This window comes from Humulus lupulus, chromosome 6 (genome assembly GCF_963169125.1).
Source record: "Humulus lupulus chromosome 6, drHumLupu1.1, whole genome shotgun sequence".
NCBI classification, from domain to species: domain Eukaryota; kingdom Viridiplantae; phylum Streptophyta; class Magnoliopsida; order Rosales; family Cannabaceae; genus Humulus; species Humulus lupulus.
In genome coordinates this window covers 51,726,640-51,744,044 of record NC_084798.1, presented here as the reverse complement: position 1 = coordinate 51,744,044, position 17,405 = coordinate 51,726,640, and the positions used below count along the sequence as shown (strand labels likewise).

At 33.8% G+C, this 17,405-nt stretch overlaps 1 protein-coding gene across 1 annotated transcript; it reads right to left on the bottom strand.

Moving 5' to 3' along the window:
* Positions 1-54: 54 nt before the first annotated feature.
* LOC133785084 (uncharacterized) lies at positions 55-660 on the bottom strand. Its single transcript, XM_062224344.1, has one exon. The coding sequence runs from the start codon at positions 658-660 to the stop codon at positions 55-57; it is 606 nt and encodes a 201-aa protein (XP_062080328.1).
* Positions 661-17,405: the final 16,745 nt, after the last annotated feature.

Here is a 17,405-nt window from a genome sequence, read left to right as displayed (position 1 = left end):
CCCCTTTTCCGCCCCCCCCCCCCCTTTATCAACACGAAACTTCAAGCGAATCTCTTATGCTAACAACTCATTAACCACTGAATCAACCGACGGAAGAGGACTGCGATGCAGGATTGTGCCACGAAGACCTTCAAACTCATCTCGAAGAGCCATAAAAAATTGAACTAGACGTTGTGCGTCTCGCCGAGCAATGTAAGGGGCAAATGCCCGTAATTCCGTTGATTCGGTCAAAGCAAGTTGATCCCACAGATTAGACATAGCAGAATAAAATTCCTGAACGTTCATGCTATTCTGTTGAAGGGCCCGAATGTCAATCTCCAACTGATACTGCTTTGCGAAATTAGACTGTGTATACAGCCTTTCCAAGTGCTCCCAAACTTCCTTCGCCGTCTCATATTTCGCCAATTGGATACCGATTGATTGTTGAACCGAGTTGTTGATCCAAGTGATGATTTTCGAATTGTTGGCATCCCAAAGATCCAACTGTTCTACAAAGCTCTCATCCTTATCGTTCTTTGGTTTCGTGGAAGTTCTAGAAACATAACTCCACATATGTTTCCCTTTCAGAAATTTTTTCATAACATAATGCCAATACGAATAATTCTGCCCATTCAATTGCACATTGATGGACTGAAGCAAATCATCTTTTGCGCCAGCCATGTCGATCACTGAGATTATAATCCTAGCGCAACCAAATCGAGGGTACTCAAGAACATTGCTCTGATACCATGATAATTTTGCAAAATAGACAAAGGAGATTTGAGAGAGAATCAAAATGGAGGCTAGGTTTTCATTATGTCAAAAGAGATGAAAATAAGAGTACAAGAGCAAAAAAATATATAGCCAAAATAATGAGAGGCTAAAAGACTAAACTACCCTTACATAATAATAAAACTTATATTATTAACAACACCAATGATGAATTAAAGAGAACATTATTCATTTTGGTAAAAGATGGTGATATGTTTAAAGTAATCTCAATGAGGAGATAATTTTAAACACAAGAAATCAAAGTGTTTAAATAAATCAATGAGGGTTTATTTTCTTTGATTTAAAGTGTTTTAAAATTGACATCTTCATTTTGATTTTGATGAGAAAAACAATGGATGTCAAATTGGTGTTTTCAAAAGAATCTCAAAGAGACTCTTAAGAAATACATAAAAGTTGATTAAGTGATTTTGAGATTATTTAGACAACTAAGATTGAAAATTTGTGATTATTTGTTTGAGAAATTCTCACATTACATTTGTGTTCACATTTTTATTTTGTGAAATACATAAAAGAAAGAAACTAAGTGAAAGTTGCTTTGAAAGAAATGTGCATTACTTTAGAAAGCAAATAAATCAAGATACAACATTGAGATTTTTATCTTGATCTATTGAGAGTTTATCGTGTGTCTTAGATGACTCATGATGAACTTTGAGAATTATAAGTCTAGATTTATCTTGGAGGATAAGAGACTTAATAGAAATGAAGAGATTTCTATTTTAAAAAAAATGATATTTTATTATCACTATGGGTGAAATGTGAGGGTGATGCTCCAAAGTTAAACAATTTATTTTGTTGATAATAATTGATTAATTTGGTCATCCTGTCAAATAGGTGATTTGGAATTCCACATTCTAAATCATATTGGCTATATGTGTATAGAATGAACAAATCTAGACATGCTTAGTGTCTAAAATTATTATTTTGTAATATTTTGATTCAAGAAGGAATCAATTTAAAACATAAAGGAGAATTCTAGAAACAAATAGGTTTCTAGAATTAATATTCAAATGTTTATCTTGGATATTAAATTATAAATAGTGAGGTGTTGACTATGGTCAAAATCACTATTTTAAAGAGATAACTATTTTAATCAAACTATGGCTAGCAACAAAGTTTGAATAAAATAATGAGAGTGTCTAAGTATGCATACATGAGAAAAGAAATGATTCAATGTAGAGTCCAAGAACTTTACTTAGCTAGTTAGATAGTAGTATTAATAGTAATAGCTAGTAGTAGTTGTTGTATGTTTATGACTGTGGATTTTGGTTCAAGCCAGGACTTAGTTGGACACTCGTAGTAACACTTGTAGATTTTATAAGTTTAACCTATAGTTTAAGAATATTAATTATAACATAAAGTTTGATTAATATTGCTGGTTATTAATATGGCAATTATTATAACCTAAGGTTTAGATAGAGCCAATAAGAATATGACACTTGTCATGAGCATGTTTATTCCTAAGGTTTAGATAGAGCCAATAGGATTATGACATTTGTCATATGCATGATTATTAAGGAATTATTATTTTAATGATAAAATAAGGAAAATATAAGACTTAGTCTTCACCAAAATCTGTTAGGAGCATGACATTTATCACAATTTTATTTATTTGTGGATTAGGTTGTAAATAAATTTTTCGTAACTTTAGGGTACTGTAACTTCCGACCTATTTTTGACCTAGTTATGTTATGAATTTCTAAGAATAATATTTCTAGAAAGTTGTAGATAATTGAATTATCTTTCTAACGGTATAAAGAGAGTTTAAATCGGAGTCCTACAGCTCCAGATATCTTGATTTTACTGCAGATAAGTTTAGAGTTACGAGATTTAGGGAGTTAGAAGTTAGGATTCTATTTGTTTTTATTATTTTTGTTTTAAAAATCAAGCTTTGACTCATTAAACCTCTCTCTGAACAATTTGACCATGTCCTAAGCCTTTGGCTGAAGAATATTAAAATATTTTCAATTAAATTCATTATTTTTATTCAAAGCCAAAAAGAAGATTTTTATTCCTAGAACTCTATAAATAGGACCTAGCACCAAGCCTTTTCATTCATTCTTCAAGCATTGATCAGAGCCTTTCACGTGCTAGTGAGACTATAGAGTGATAAACACTTGGGTTGTGGTTATAAGGTTAATCATTATAAGCTTAATAAATACTTGGGAAGTAAGGTTATAGTGTATTTCGGTTTCGAGGTATAGTTCGGTCATAGAAGCATTCAAGGTATTCCTAATTCTAGTTCCTTTCTGTATTGATTCTTATAGTTTTTCTCTACTCAAGTCCTAACTCAGTCTTTTCTATTCTTGGTTAGGCATCTAAGTTCTTGAACTTGAGGTTCTTGTTGGTAAGTATCTTTTCAATGGTGTAGTTCATTCTTTTCATCTTTTTTCCTTAGTATACTCACCTCTCTATTATGGTTTTTAGGAGTGTTCCAAAGTCCCGATCTTGTTCTCACATCCCGATTTTTGGTAAGGGAAATAAGGTAGATTTGTATGCTTTTATGTTGTTGATATATGTTTATGTTGTAAGTATGATATGTTTTTAGTTGTTGGATTGTTTAGATAACAAATAAATAACTTGTTTAGATAACAAGTCCCAGTAGTAGATTCCTTAGGGATATGATTGTTTAGATAACAAACCCCATGAATTTATGTGACATGTTTAGATAACTAGCCCCGTAAATTTATGGGCATATGATTGCTTAGCTAGCAAGTCCCAAGAAGTATGATGGCCATTGTAATAGATGTTGTATTTATATAGTCATATTATTTTAGTTTACAGTTTATAGTTTATGTGTATGTATATGTTTCATGTTTGTAGTAGATTTTCCTTGCTGGGCATTAGACTCATTCTTTTATGTTTTATATGTACAGGAAAATAGTTTTGGCGGCGAGAAGGTTCTTGGCAGCTTGGGGATGTGTATTGAGGCAAGATGGAATCGGTGGACTGCGCGTACGATTTGAGGATGAAGTTTTTTTTTTAGTCTTTTAGTTATGATTTCTATGTATTATTTTTCCGCACTTAATTTTGTAACCAATTTATTTAAGTTATGTTTTGTTTTATTTTCAAAACAATGGGATCCCATATCCTAAATGAATTTTTATGTATTTAACCTTTACTTTACAGTTTTTAAATAAAGTTCTGGTTATTTCATATGTACGTTTTCTTAAGATTAGTATAGTAGTTATTAATGGTCAAAAGTCTAGAATAGTTGGGTCGTTACATTCAAATGGAATCATTTCTACATCTCAAGAGATGAGACTTAGACTCCCTAAAGAGATTCACGGTTGATGGTAACCTATCTTAATACTAGTAACCAAACTAGTATTACGTTCAATAGGTAATAACAAGTCAATCAAGTGAATAGTAGTAGTACTCAAAATTTTGTCCAATCTGAGATATGAGTACTAGAGTGTTACCAAAATGAGGGTTAAAACTGAAATGTTTTTTTAATAGAACTCAGTCTTGAAAAGACAAAATACTATAAAATTTCTATCTATATAGACCTAGGGGTGGTGCCGCCCCTCATGAGAATTGGGAGTCATTCTCGAGAAAAGTCTATGAATGGAATGTGCACATGTAGAGTCCTAGAAATTACTTAGCTAATTAGATAGTAGTAGTAGTAGTAGTTGTAGTAATATCTAGTATTAGTTATTGTATGTTCATTACTGTGGATTTTGGTTCAAGCCGGGACTTAGTTGGAAACTCATAGCAATAGTAATGAATTTTATAAGTTTAACCTATAGTTTAAGAATATTAATTATAACATAAGGTTTGATTAATATTACTGGTCCTAGGTGTGTTATTTATTATACTATAAGGTTTAGATAGAATTAATAAGATCATGACACTTGTCGTGTGCATGTTTATTTAAGGATTTAATTATAGTTTAAATAAAAGAAAGTTCAAGAAAGCTCTAGAATCTTCCAAGACCATTAGGAGCATGACATTTGTCACAATCTTGTTTATTTGTGGATTAGATTGTAATTTAGATAATTAAATAGATTTTTCGTAACTTTTAGGGTATTGTAACTTCCGACTTATTTTTGACCCAGTTATGTTATGAAGTTTGAAAAATAGTATTTCTAGAAAGTTGTAGATAATTGAATTAGCTTTCCAACGGTATAAAGATGGTCTAAATCAGATTCCTACAGCTCCAGTCATGTTGATTTTACTACAGGTGCGTTTAGAGTTACGAGATTTAGGAAGTTAGAAGTTAGGATTCTATTTTATTTAAATTTAAATTTGGATTATAGTTAGAATAAAATTAAGTATTTTTTTTTAATAGAAGAAAGATCTAGAAACTATAGAACCTTCCACAACCACTAAGAGCATGACACTTGTCATAATCATGTTTATTTAAGGATTTAAGTATTTTTTTTAATATGATAATTTCACTCCTCAAACTATATAAATAGGACCTAGTACCCAGCCCTTCCTCTTACTCTTCAAGCTGTGTTCAGAACCTCCAAGGTGCTAGTGAGACCATAAAGTGATAAACACTTGGGTTGGGATAAAAGCTTTGCCATTCTTAAGTTTTATAAAATACTTGGAAAGTGAGGTTTAGTGTATTTCGGTATTGGAGTTAGACCAATCCATAAGGTCAACTAAGGTACTCTTATTCTTTAAGTTCAATCATTTAAACTCTTTAGTTTTCTTTAGTCCTTTTATTCAGATCCTAACTTTTGATATTGGCTTTTGATTAGGCTCTTGAAACTTAAAATCTTTCTTGGTAAGTTTCATCTTGAAGGTTTAGTTTCCATATTTATTCTTTACTCTTTAGAAATACTCACCATTCTATTGTTGGTTTTAGGAGTGTTCCAAGTCCCGCATTTGTTCTCAATTATCCCAGTTTTGGTAAGGAAAATAGGATATATCGTGTATGTTTGTATGATATGTTATGCTTATATGTTATGTTTATGTTATGATAAGTTTACGTTATGATATGTTTATGCTATAATATGTATATATATGATATGCTTTGTTGTCCTTGGGCATATGAATTGTTTAGATAACAAGCCCCAAGATTATGTTTTTAGTCGCTTGGGCATATGACTTGCTTAGATAGCAAGCCCCAAGATTAGTTTATCATTTTCATTGTTTAGAGTTATGGTTTATCCTACCTCAGATATTAGACAGGGGACCTAGATGGGTTATCATATACTACCATGTGATCTAACCTACCTCAGATATTAGACAGAGGACCTAGATGATTTATCGCATGTCATGTTAATGAGTTAATGACCATTAATATTATAGTCCTATATGGTATATGTTTTTATTGCCATATGTTTTATAGTGTATGCTTATGATATATGGTATATGTTTTTATAGCCATATGTTTTATAGTGTATGCTTATGATATATGATATATGTTTTATAGTCATATGTTGTATAGTTTATGTTTATGATGTAGTTTTATGCTTATGATATATGATGTATGTTTTTAGAAGGTTTTCCTTGCTGGGCATTAGGCTCATTCCTTTATTTTTAGTGTGATGCAGGAAAATTAATTTGGAAGGCGGAAGGATTCTTGGTAGCTTGGCTTGTGTGTTGAGGATGGATGGAATGTGTGGACTGCATGTCGATCTAGGATGAAGTTATTTATTTCTAGTCTTTTAGATCATGTTTTTCCGCATTTAGTTTTTTTAAAACAATTGAATTAAAGTTTATGTTTTTTTTAAACAATGGGTACCCATGCCATATTTTCTATTATTATGTATTTGATACAATATTTTGAGATTTAATAAAGTTAGTTATATTATTTCTCATGTATCTTTCCCAAAATAGTAGCTATGTATAGTAGATTTAATGGTCCAAGGTCTTAGAAATAGTTGGGTCATTACAGTTGGTATCAAAGCAACAGTTCATTTACATGAAGTTCTCCTTAATACACACGCTCCAGCTCTGAATCTAACCACCAATGTAAGTGTTTATGTTATAGTTGTTATGATTATGTGTATTAGCCCTTATGTTTTCAGTTAAGAATATTTGTAAATTAGTTTATTTTTTTTATTTATTTTATTTATTATCTTTGCATTTATTATTGCTTTTAGTGAAATTTTTTTTCCAAATAAATATCATTGTTATTTTTGAATGACATGTATGAGTTTGATTTTTTTTCAATCATAATATATAATAAATAATGACCAAGTTCGGTGAGGGTGAATACAAATTAATGAACCAGGTTCTATATTGAGAGTTAGGGGGCCATAGTAGTAGGAATGATTTTACTGATCCCAACCCTACCTTAATATGGTTAACTTTGGAACAACGACGAGTTTCAAGCCTGAGAATTAAGTCATATAGGATGATTAGAAACAGACTTAGTAAATTATAAAGATGTCTTATTTTTCTATGTTTAGAAACAGACCCTAATCATAAAGAAGGCCTACATAATTTTTTCATAAGAAATCATAATTAATAGGTCCGAGTTATATTTGCTTAGATTAAGTTTTTTCATTAGAGCCTATTAGGGTAAGTTCTAATATGTTTCCTCGACTATTAGAACTTTGCTGAAGATGTCGCTCAGAAGATTTGCTCGCAACAACACCAATGCCTCAAGCGTTGCTCCTGAAACTTATGAAGCCCCTCCAGTTCGCAGAAGGGGAAGGCGTGCAACCAATGCTGCTACTAAAGAAAGAGCGTCGCCACCGCCGGTTGACAACACTGCAGAAATTGCAAGACTACGACAGCAAGTGGATGAATTACTACAGCAACAACAACAACAGACTCAGCCTCCACCTCAGCTGCAACCATAGCCTCAGCAGGTGGCTCAAGTACCCCATCAAGTAGGTCCTTATGAGGCATGGTCAATGGCGAACTATGTGCCATACCCAGCTCAGCACATGGAGCCAATCTACGAGTGGTTTTGTAAGCAACACGCTCCAAACTTTGAAGGGACAATAGACCCCTTTGAGGCAGAAGAATGGCTCAAAAATGTAGAGTCAATCCTAGCGCATATGAATCTCGGCAACGCGGACCGCATATCCTGTGTTTCGTCTCTGCTCAAGCAGGATGCTAGAATATGGTGGGACTTAGTTCAGTAGACTAACGATGTTGCCACCATGACATGAACAAGATTTGTGGAGCTGTTCCACAACAAGTATTACAACTCAGCAGTCATCGCTACTAGGGTCGAGGAGTTCGCTAGTTTGAAGCAGGGCAACTTAACGGTAGCAGAGTATGCACGACAGTTTGTCTGATTAACTAAGTTTGCATATGAGTTGGTTCCAACTGACTTTATGAGGGTGTCCAAGTTCGTTAGAGGACTTAGACCAAAGATTGAATTAGGGGTTAAGCTAGCAAACCCGGGAAATACTACCTATGCTGATGTTCTAGAAATGACAATAGAAGTAGAAAGGCTTCAGGCGAATGTTAGTAAGGAGAAGGCTAGTAAGCCTGAGCCTAAACAGCATGGTCAACCTCAGAATGGTCGGAACAACCACAACAACAACCGTCAGCATAGCAATAGTTATAGTAATGGTCAGGAAGGTCACCAAAAGAAGGAATGTCAACAGCTCAAGCCAGGGGAGAAATGGGACAGCAAGATGGTTCCTGCCAAAGTCCTTGCCTTAACCTAGGGAGAAGCCCCTACTAGTAATAAAGTGGTCACAGGTCAGATTCCTATCCTCGATAGTATATGTTCTTGTATTGTTTGATTCAGGAACAACATACTAGTATATCTCGTTAGGAATGATAGAGAAATTAGACGAACCTTGTAGAACTAGGTTTGTGACATAGTTGCCTTTAGGTGAAGTAGTTCTATCATCACAAAAAGTACGAGGCGTGCCGATCAAAATTGAGGACATAGAATTAGAAGGAGACCTGATAGAAATAAAGATCAAAGACTTCGACGTGATATTAGGCATGGACGGGCTAGCAAGGCATGGTGCAACCATCGATAGCAGACTTAAGCAAGTGATGTTTGAGACTCCTAACGGTCAGAAAATATGTTATATGGGAAAAGTTTTAGGACTACATACACTGCTTATTTCATCTCTCAAAGCTCAGAGGATGATAGAAAAAGGATGTCACGCATTCTTATCCATCGTTACAGATATGGTAAAGGAAACACCACTAAAGGTTGAAGACGTCCGCATTATAAAGGAATTCCCGGATGTATTTCCTGACGACTACTAGGTCACTGCTGACTCAGGAAATTGACTTCACAATCGAATTAGTATCGGGCACCGAGCCTACCTCCAAGGCACCATACCGGATGGCTCCTACCGAACTCAAGGAGTTAAAGATGTATTTAGAATAACTCTTAGACTTGGGTTTCATTAGAACGAGCCATTCACTATGGGGAGCACCGAATCTATTTGTGAAGAAGAAGGATGGAAGCATGCAAATGTGTATAGATTATTGCGAGCTGAATAGGGTGACAATTAAGAATAAGTACCCGCTACCCTGGATTGACGAATTTTTTGATCAACTATGAGGAGCGACCGTATTTTCAAAGATTGATCTACGGTCCGGGTATCATCAGCTCAAGGTACGGGAAGAGGATATTCCCAAGATGGCTTTTAGAACTCGTTATGGACATTATGAGTTTCTAGTTATGACTGTTGGTCTTACCAACGCTCCAGCCGCATTTGTGGATTTAATGAATAGGGTCTTTAAGGACTACTTGGATAAATTCGTCATAGTATTCATTGGCGATATCTTCGTGTACTCAAAGGATAAAGTCGAGCATGAGAAACATTTAAGGTTGATCTTGCTGCAACTAAAGGAGCATCAGCTTTACGCCAAGTTCAAGAAGTGCGAATTTTGGCTTTCACAAGTAGCATTTCTCGGCCACATAGTATCCAAGGACGGGATTGCAGTAGACCCATCTAAGGTAGAGGCTGTAAAGGATTGGCCAAGACCAAAGAATGCATCTAAGGTAAGAAGTTTTCTGGGACTAGCAGGTTATTATTGGAGGTTCGTAGAAGGCTTTTCTAAGATAGCCACTCCGTTTACCAACCTAACCCGGAAACAGCAAAGGTTCAACTGAACTGATAAGTGTGAAGAGAGTTTCCAGTTGCTTAAGGATATGCTCAACACCAGTACTTTATGACACCCGATGATAAGTTTGTAGTCTATTGCGATGCGTAGAAGCAAGGATTGGGTTGTGTGCTGATGCAGAATGATAAGGTGATAGCCTACGCCTCAAGGCAAACGTAGTTGCTGATGCGCTAAGTAGGAAGAATTATGGAAGTCTAGCATCATTAGCTGGAATAGAAAAGTCGCCACAACTGATCATTGCAAGAATAGAAGTAGTCATTGGTAACTTGACTAACTTGTCCATCCAATCATGCCTATTAGAAGATATATGGATTGGGCAAGGACATGATGACACATTAGTAACACATATGGATGCAGTTAGAGAAAGGAAGGCCACAAATTTCCCAATATCTAGTTAGGGGTTATTAAGATATAAGGATCGGGTATGCGTGCCAAATGATCAAGGGATTAAGGTGAAGGTTTTAGAAGAAGCGCACAATACCCCACACTCCGTTCACCCAGGGTCAACCAAGATGACTCACGACCTTAAAGCGTTATATTTGTGGTCAGGAATGAAGAAAGATGTAGCGGAGTATGTGTCTAAATGCTTAGTATGCTAGCAAGTAAAAGCAAAACATCAGCGGCCTGCAGGCTTATTGCAACCACTTAGCATTCCAAAATGGAAATGGGATGATATAGCCATAGATTTCGCGATGGGTTTGCCACGAACAAGTAAGCAGCATGATTCGGCTTGGATAGTAATAGATAGATTAACCAAGTTAGTTCATTTCCTGTCTGTTAAGACTTCGTACACAACAGATCAATACTCAAACGTTTAAGTCCAAGAAATAGTATGACTGCATAGAATCTCTAAGACAATAGTATTCGATAGAGGATCGGTGTTTACATTGGGATCTTGGAGAATGTATTTGCCGCTGATAGAATTCTCCTACAACAATAGTTACCAGTCAACAATCAGGATGGCACCCTATAAGCTACTTTATGGAAGAAGGGTCAATCTTCGTTGCATTAGGACAAGGTAGGAGAAAGGTAACTACTTGGACCTGAAGCTGTTAGAGGAGCTCAGGATGTAGTAGCGCTGATTAGAAAGTGTATGCTCGTTGCTCAAAGCTGTTAGAAAAGTTATGCGGATGCTAAGCGACGTGATGTGGAATTCAAAGTCGGAGATCAAGTCTTCTTAAGAATATCTCCTATGAAAGGATGTAAAGCAGTTTGGAAAAAAAAAGGTAAGCTTAGTCCCCGGTTTATAGGTCCTTTTGAGATATTGGACAAAGTGGGAGTAGTTGCATATAGATTAGCCCTACCGCCAGCTCTAGCAGATATCCATAATGTGTTCCACATCTCGATGCTGCGTAGATATGTGTCAGACCCATCTCACGTCCTCAAGTACGATATGATAGCACTCCAGAAATACTTGAGTTACGAGGAACGACCGGTTAACATCCTAGATAGAGGAATGAAGGAATTACGGTCTAAGAGTTTTCTGATAGTCAAGGTCCTATGGAGTAATAGTTCTGAACAAGTGACAACGTGGGAGTTGGAGGAGGATATGTTAGCCCGGTATCTGGAATTGTTTGATAAGTAAATTTCGGGGACGAAATTCTTTGTAGCAGGGGAGAATTGTAGAGTTCCAGAATTTACTTAGCTAGTTAGTTAGTAGTATTAGTAGTTGTAGAAATATCTAGTATTAGTTATTGTATGTTCATTACTGTGGATTTTGGTTCAAGTCGAGACTTAGTTGGAAACTCATAGCAATAGTTATAAATTTTATAAGTTTAACCTATAGTTTAAGAATATTAATTATAACATAAGGTTTGATTAATATTGCTGGTCCTAGGTGTGCTATTTATTATACTATAAGGTTTAGATAAAATTAATAAGATCATGACACTTGTCGTGTGCATGTTTATTTAAGGATTTAATTATAGTTTAAATAAAAGAAAGTTCAAGAAAGCTCTAGAATCTTCCAAGACCATTAGGAGCATGGCATTTGTCACAATCTTGTTTATTTGTGGATTAGGTTGTAATTTAGATAATTAAATAGATTTTCCGTAACTTTTAGGGTATTGTAACTTCCGACCTATTTTTGACCTAGTTATGTTATGAATTTCGAAAAATAGTATTTCTAGAAAGTTGTAGATAATTGAATTAGCTTTCTAACGGTATAAAGATGGTCTAAGTCGATGTTCTATAGCTCCAGGTATGTTGATTTTACTATAGGTGAGTTTAGAGTTACGAGATTTAGGAAGTTAGAAGTTAGGATTCTATTTTATTTAAATTTAAATTTGGATTATAGTTAGAATAAAATTAAGTATTTTTTTTAATAGAAGAAAGATCTAGAAACTCTAGAACCATCCAGAATCACTAAGAGCATGACACTTGTCATAATCATGTTTATTTAAGGATTTAAGTATTTTTTTAATAGGATAATTTCACTCCTCAAACTCTATAAATAGGACCTAGTACCCAGCCCTTCCTCTCACTCTTCAAGCTGTGTTCAGAACCTCCAAGGTGCTAGTGAGACCATAAAGTGATAAACACTTGGGTTGGGATAAAAGCTTTGCCATTCTTAAGCTTTATAAAATACTTGGAAAGTGAGGTTTAGTGTATTTTGGTATTGGAGTTAGACCAATCCATAAGGTCAATTAAGGTACTCTTATTCTTTAAGTTCAATCCTTTAAACTCTTTAGTTTTCTTTAGTCCTTTTATTCAGATCCTAACTTTTGATATTGGTTTTTGATTAGGCTCTTGAAACTTAAAGATCTTTCTTGGTAAGTTTCATCTTGAAGGTTTAGTTTCCATATTTATTCTTTACTCTTTAGAAAAGCTCACCATTCTATTGTTGGTTTTAGGAGTGTTCCAAGTCCCACATTTATTCTCAATTATCTTAGTTTTGGTAAGGAAAATAGGATAGATCTTGTATGTTTGTATGATATGTTATGCTTATATGTTATGATAAGTTTATGCTATAATATGTATATGTATGATATGTTTTGTAGTCCTTGGGCATATGACTTGTTTAGATAACAAGCCACAAGATTATGTTTTTAGTCGCTTGGGCATATGACTTGCTTAGATAGCAAGCCCCAAGATTAGTTTATCATTTTCATGGTTTAGAGTTATGGTTTACCGTACCTCAGATATTAGACAGGGGACCTAGATGGGTTATCATATACTACCATGTGATCTAACCTACCTCAGATATTTGACAGGGGACCTAGATGGTTTATCGCATGTCATATTAATGAGTTAATGACCATTAATATTATAGTCCTATATGGTATATGTTTTTATAGCCATATGTTTTATAGTGTATGCTTATGATATATGGTATATGTTTTTATAGCCATATGTTTTATAGTGTATGCTTATGATATATGATATATGTTTTTATAGTTTATGTTTATGATGTAGTTTTATGCTTATGATATATGATGTATGTTTTTAGTAGGTTTTCCTTGCTGGGCATTAGGCTCATTCCTTTATTTTGTAGTGTGATGCAGGAAAATGAATCTGGAAGGCGGAAGGATTCTTGGTAGCTTGGCTTGTGTGTTGAGGATGGATGGAATGTGTGGACTGCGTGTCGATCAAGGATGAAGTTATTTATTTCTAGTCTTTTAGGTCATGTTTTTCCGCATTTAGTTTTTTAAAACAATTGAATTAAAGTTTATGTTTTTCTTTTAAACAATGGGTACCCATGCCATATTTTCTATTATTATGTATTTGATACAATATTTCGAGATTTAATAAAGTTAGTTATATTATTTCTTATGTATCTTTCCCAAAATAGTAGCTATGTATAGTAGATCTAATGGTCCAAGGTCTTAGAAATAGCATCCAAAATTTCAACAAACTTTGTGATAATTACACTAAGGTAAAATTTAAGTCGAAAGACATTTTACTTTATGCACCAATGCGAAAGTTTCTATAGAAAGTCATTATTTGATCAAGTGGGATAATATTATATTTTAATATAATGTTTTGATTGATTAAGTAAGTGTTAGAAAAAGTGATTATTTAATCTAAGTGGGGGAATGTTATATTATTTTAAATAATATAATGTTAGATTAAATAATGTGACATAATGTGATTTGTCAAACCTTGTAACATATTATTGAGAGTCACAAAATTGGACACATGTATGTTCCCAAATGTGACATATTTTGGAGTTACAAACTTGTAACTCCCAAATATTACCCAATAATGTGTAGATTTGATATTACACATTTTGATTTGAATTTATTGAAGCTACATGTGAAATATGACTGTTAAAGATGTGATTTTAACTCCCATAATGTGTATGGAAGTTACAAAATCAAGTGGGAATGAATTTGGAACGTTTTGGAAAATTTAGAAAATTGGTTGCTGAAAAAACGACTTGGGCCGCTGTCTATGTTTTTCAGGCCGCGGCCCAAGAGGTAAAAATAGGCAAAAAACATACCTTGGGCCACGGCTTGTGTTTTTCAGGCCGCGGCCTGAGCGGCTGACAGCATTTTCCAACTTCGGTTTTATCCAATTTTGAACGTTTCCAACAGCCAAGTAACTCCCAAATCTCTATTTTAATTCCATAAACATCCAATTAATCATTGGTAACAGCCATGGGGGTTGGTGGAATTTGAAATTCAAAGGGTGTCTCAAAACTCTATAAATAGGAGCCTAATGCTCACTTGTAAGAAACACCATTTTCCATCCAAAAAGCATTTGGCTGGAAAATACACCATAGAGGCTTGATGATTCCAGAGAGCTATTTCCTAGAGAGATCCCTTAGTGCTTAGAGGATAGGGGGAAATAAGCATTTGGACAAACGTTTTGAACCTTGTTCAAGTTGATAATCTCCACTACTCTACACTTTATTTGTGTGAGAGTTTGTTTTTTTTATCATTGATCTTTTCTTCTATTATTTACTTGTATTATTATTGTTTTGAGTTTGTAATCTTCTTCTTCTACCTCTTTATATTTACTTGTATTTTGAGCAATTAATTTGTAATGTTTATTTAATCAATTACCTTGTCTATTGTATTTTTTGCATAGAGTTGTATTTTGGTTTTTTCATGTTTCCATTGAGTATAAATATATATTCTCTAATAGTAACGACCCAAAATTGCTAATAAGGCTTAGGGCTTTGATTAGTGTGTCGGGAGGGCATAATTGGTTTATGTAACAACCCAACTATCTATGAGACTTAGGTCATTAAACCTACTATACATAACTACAACTTTGAAGAAACATACATAAGAAAATTCATAACTTTATTGAAAACTTTAAAAAAATAATATTTGTAATACATAAATTAGCTTATTGTTTTAAAATAAAACATAACTTTAAATAAAATTGTTTACAAAGCTAAATGCGGAAAAATACATAAAAACGTACTTTAAAGAGACTAAACAAAAAAACGTTGTCCTTGAATCGATACGCAGCCCATCCACTCCTTTCACCTCCATACACACACCATTCTTCCAAGAATCCTTCAGCCTTTGCATCTATTTTCCTGCATCACACTGAAAGAAAAGGAGTGAGCCTAATGCCCAGCAAGGAAAAACTACTAACAACATAAATCATATACATAAAATTATATCATAAATAGATACTATAAACATATCATAACATATACTATAAACATATGACTATAAAAACGTATACCATATAGGACTATACTAATAATGGCCATTAGATCACATGTAGTGTATGATAACCCATCTAGGTCCCCTGTCTAATATTTGAGGTGGGGTGAATCGTAACATAACATATTAAAACATAAACTTATCATAACATATTATACATAAACATAACATATCATACAAACATACATACAAGATCTATCATATTTTCCTTACCAAAACTGGGATATGAGAACAAATGCAAGACGTGGAACACTCCTAAACCAATAATAAGAATAATGAGTATTTCTAAAGGAAGGAGATGAAAAGAATAGAACTAAACTACCAAGAGAAAACTTACTGAAAAGACACCTTAAGTTCAAAGAACTTGAAAACCTAACCACAAAACCATAACAAAAGTTAGAACCTGAATGAAAACTAAAGAAACTAAGGAATCAAACAGAATTGAACTTAAGAATAAGGGTACCTTTGCTGACCTTAAGGATTGGCCTAACTCCAATATCGAAACACTCTAATCCTCACTTCCCAAGTGTTTGATAAAGCTTAAGAATGGTAAAGCTTTTTCGCAACCCAAGTGTTTATCACTCTTATGGTCTCACTAGCACCTTGGAGTCTGATCACAGTTGAAGAGGAAGTGAAAGGGCTCGGTACTAGGTCCTATTTATAGAGGTAAGGAGTGCAACTAACCCCATTTTGATTTGAATAAAATAATGATTTTAATTGAAGATAATTGAATATTCGTCAATCAGAGGCTGAATACTTGGTCAAAACTATCAGAGGTAGGTTTAAGGAGTCAAAGTTGGTTTTTAAAAATTAAAAAAATAATTAAAAAAATGATTGATATAGGCGATATATCGCCCCTATGTGGCGATATATCGGCTGCCCTCTAGTCCCGACTCTCCGTTCGTACGATCGTGCAACGTCAACGTGTTTTCCATATTCATCATCAGGCGATTTATCGGCTCTAATGCTGTGATATATCGGCATACATGATTATTTTAAACACGTAATTGCACTTTTCAGCATAATTCAGGTTGGATAACTACTTTGACTGGGTCAAACTACGACACTAACAGTTTCTGGTGAAGACTAAGTCTTATATTCCCTTATTTTATCATTAAAATAATAATTCCTTAATAATCATGCTTATGACAAGTGTCATATTCTTATTGGCTCTATCTAAACCTTAGGTTATAATAAATATCATATTTATAACCAGGAATATTAATCAAACCTTATGTTATAATTAATATTCTTAAACTATAGGTTAAACTTATAAAATACATAACTATCCCTAGGAGTTTCCAACTAAGTCCCGGTTTGAACCAAAATCCACGAAATTTAAAATACTACAACTACTACTAGCTAGCTAACTAAGTAAACATTCTGGGACTCTACAATTCTCCCCCTACTACAAAGAATTTTGTCCCCGAAATTTACTTACCAAACAATTCCGGATACCGAGTGTTGTGATAAATTTAATATTTGATTTTAAATACGCAAGTGCACGCAATTACACAAGTAATATAATGATAAGTAAATCATCTCCACAGGGATTGCAAATTAGAAAAAATAAGCAAAATAATTACTAAACAATTTTAAGAAATTAAAAATCAAGTGGGTTATTTATAGGCTAAACAAAATATTAAAAAAAATTGAAATACTGAAATTAAAAACTGAACTGAACAAGAAAATTGAGAGAAATATATGGATTGCAAAATGGACTTGAATTATTGAATTTCCCTATATTATTCATCCTGAACAAATTGCGGACAGATTGCTGAGCAATATTCTAGCAAAACTCCCAGGTTAACAAGAATTCATTTAAACACTCATAAAACTTTCCCAAATTTTATGACATTAATTTTTCTACCTAATTAAACATATTCCTATGCAAAATTACATTTAAGGATGCAAATCAAAGTTTAATTCTCAAAAGTTACACAAGGCAAATAACATATCCCTATGCTACTTACTAACATAACCTAACCTATATTATGACTT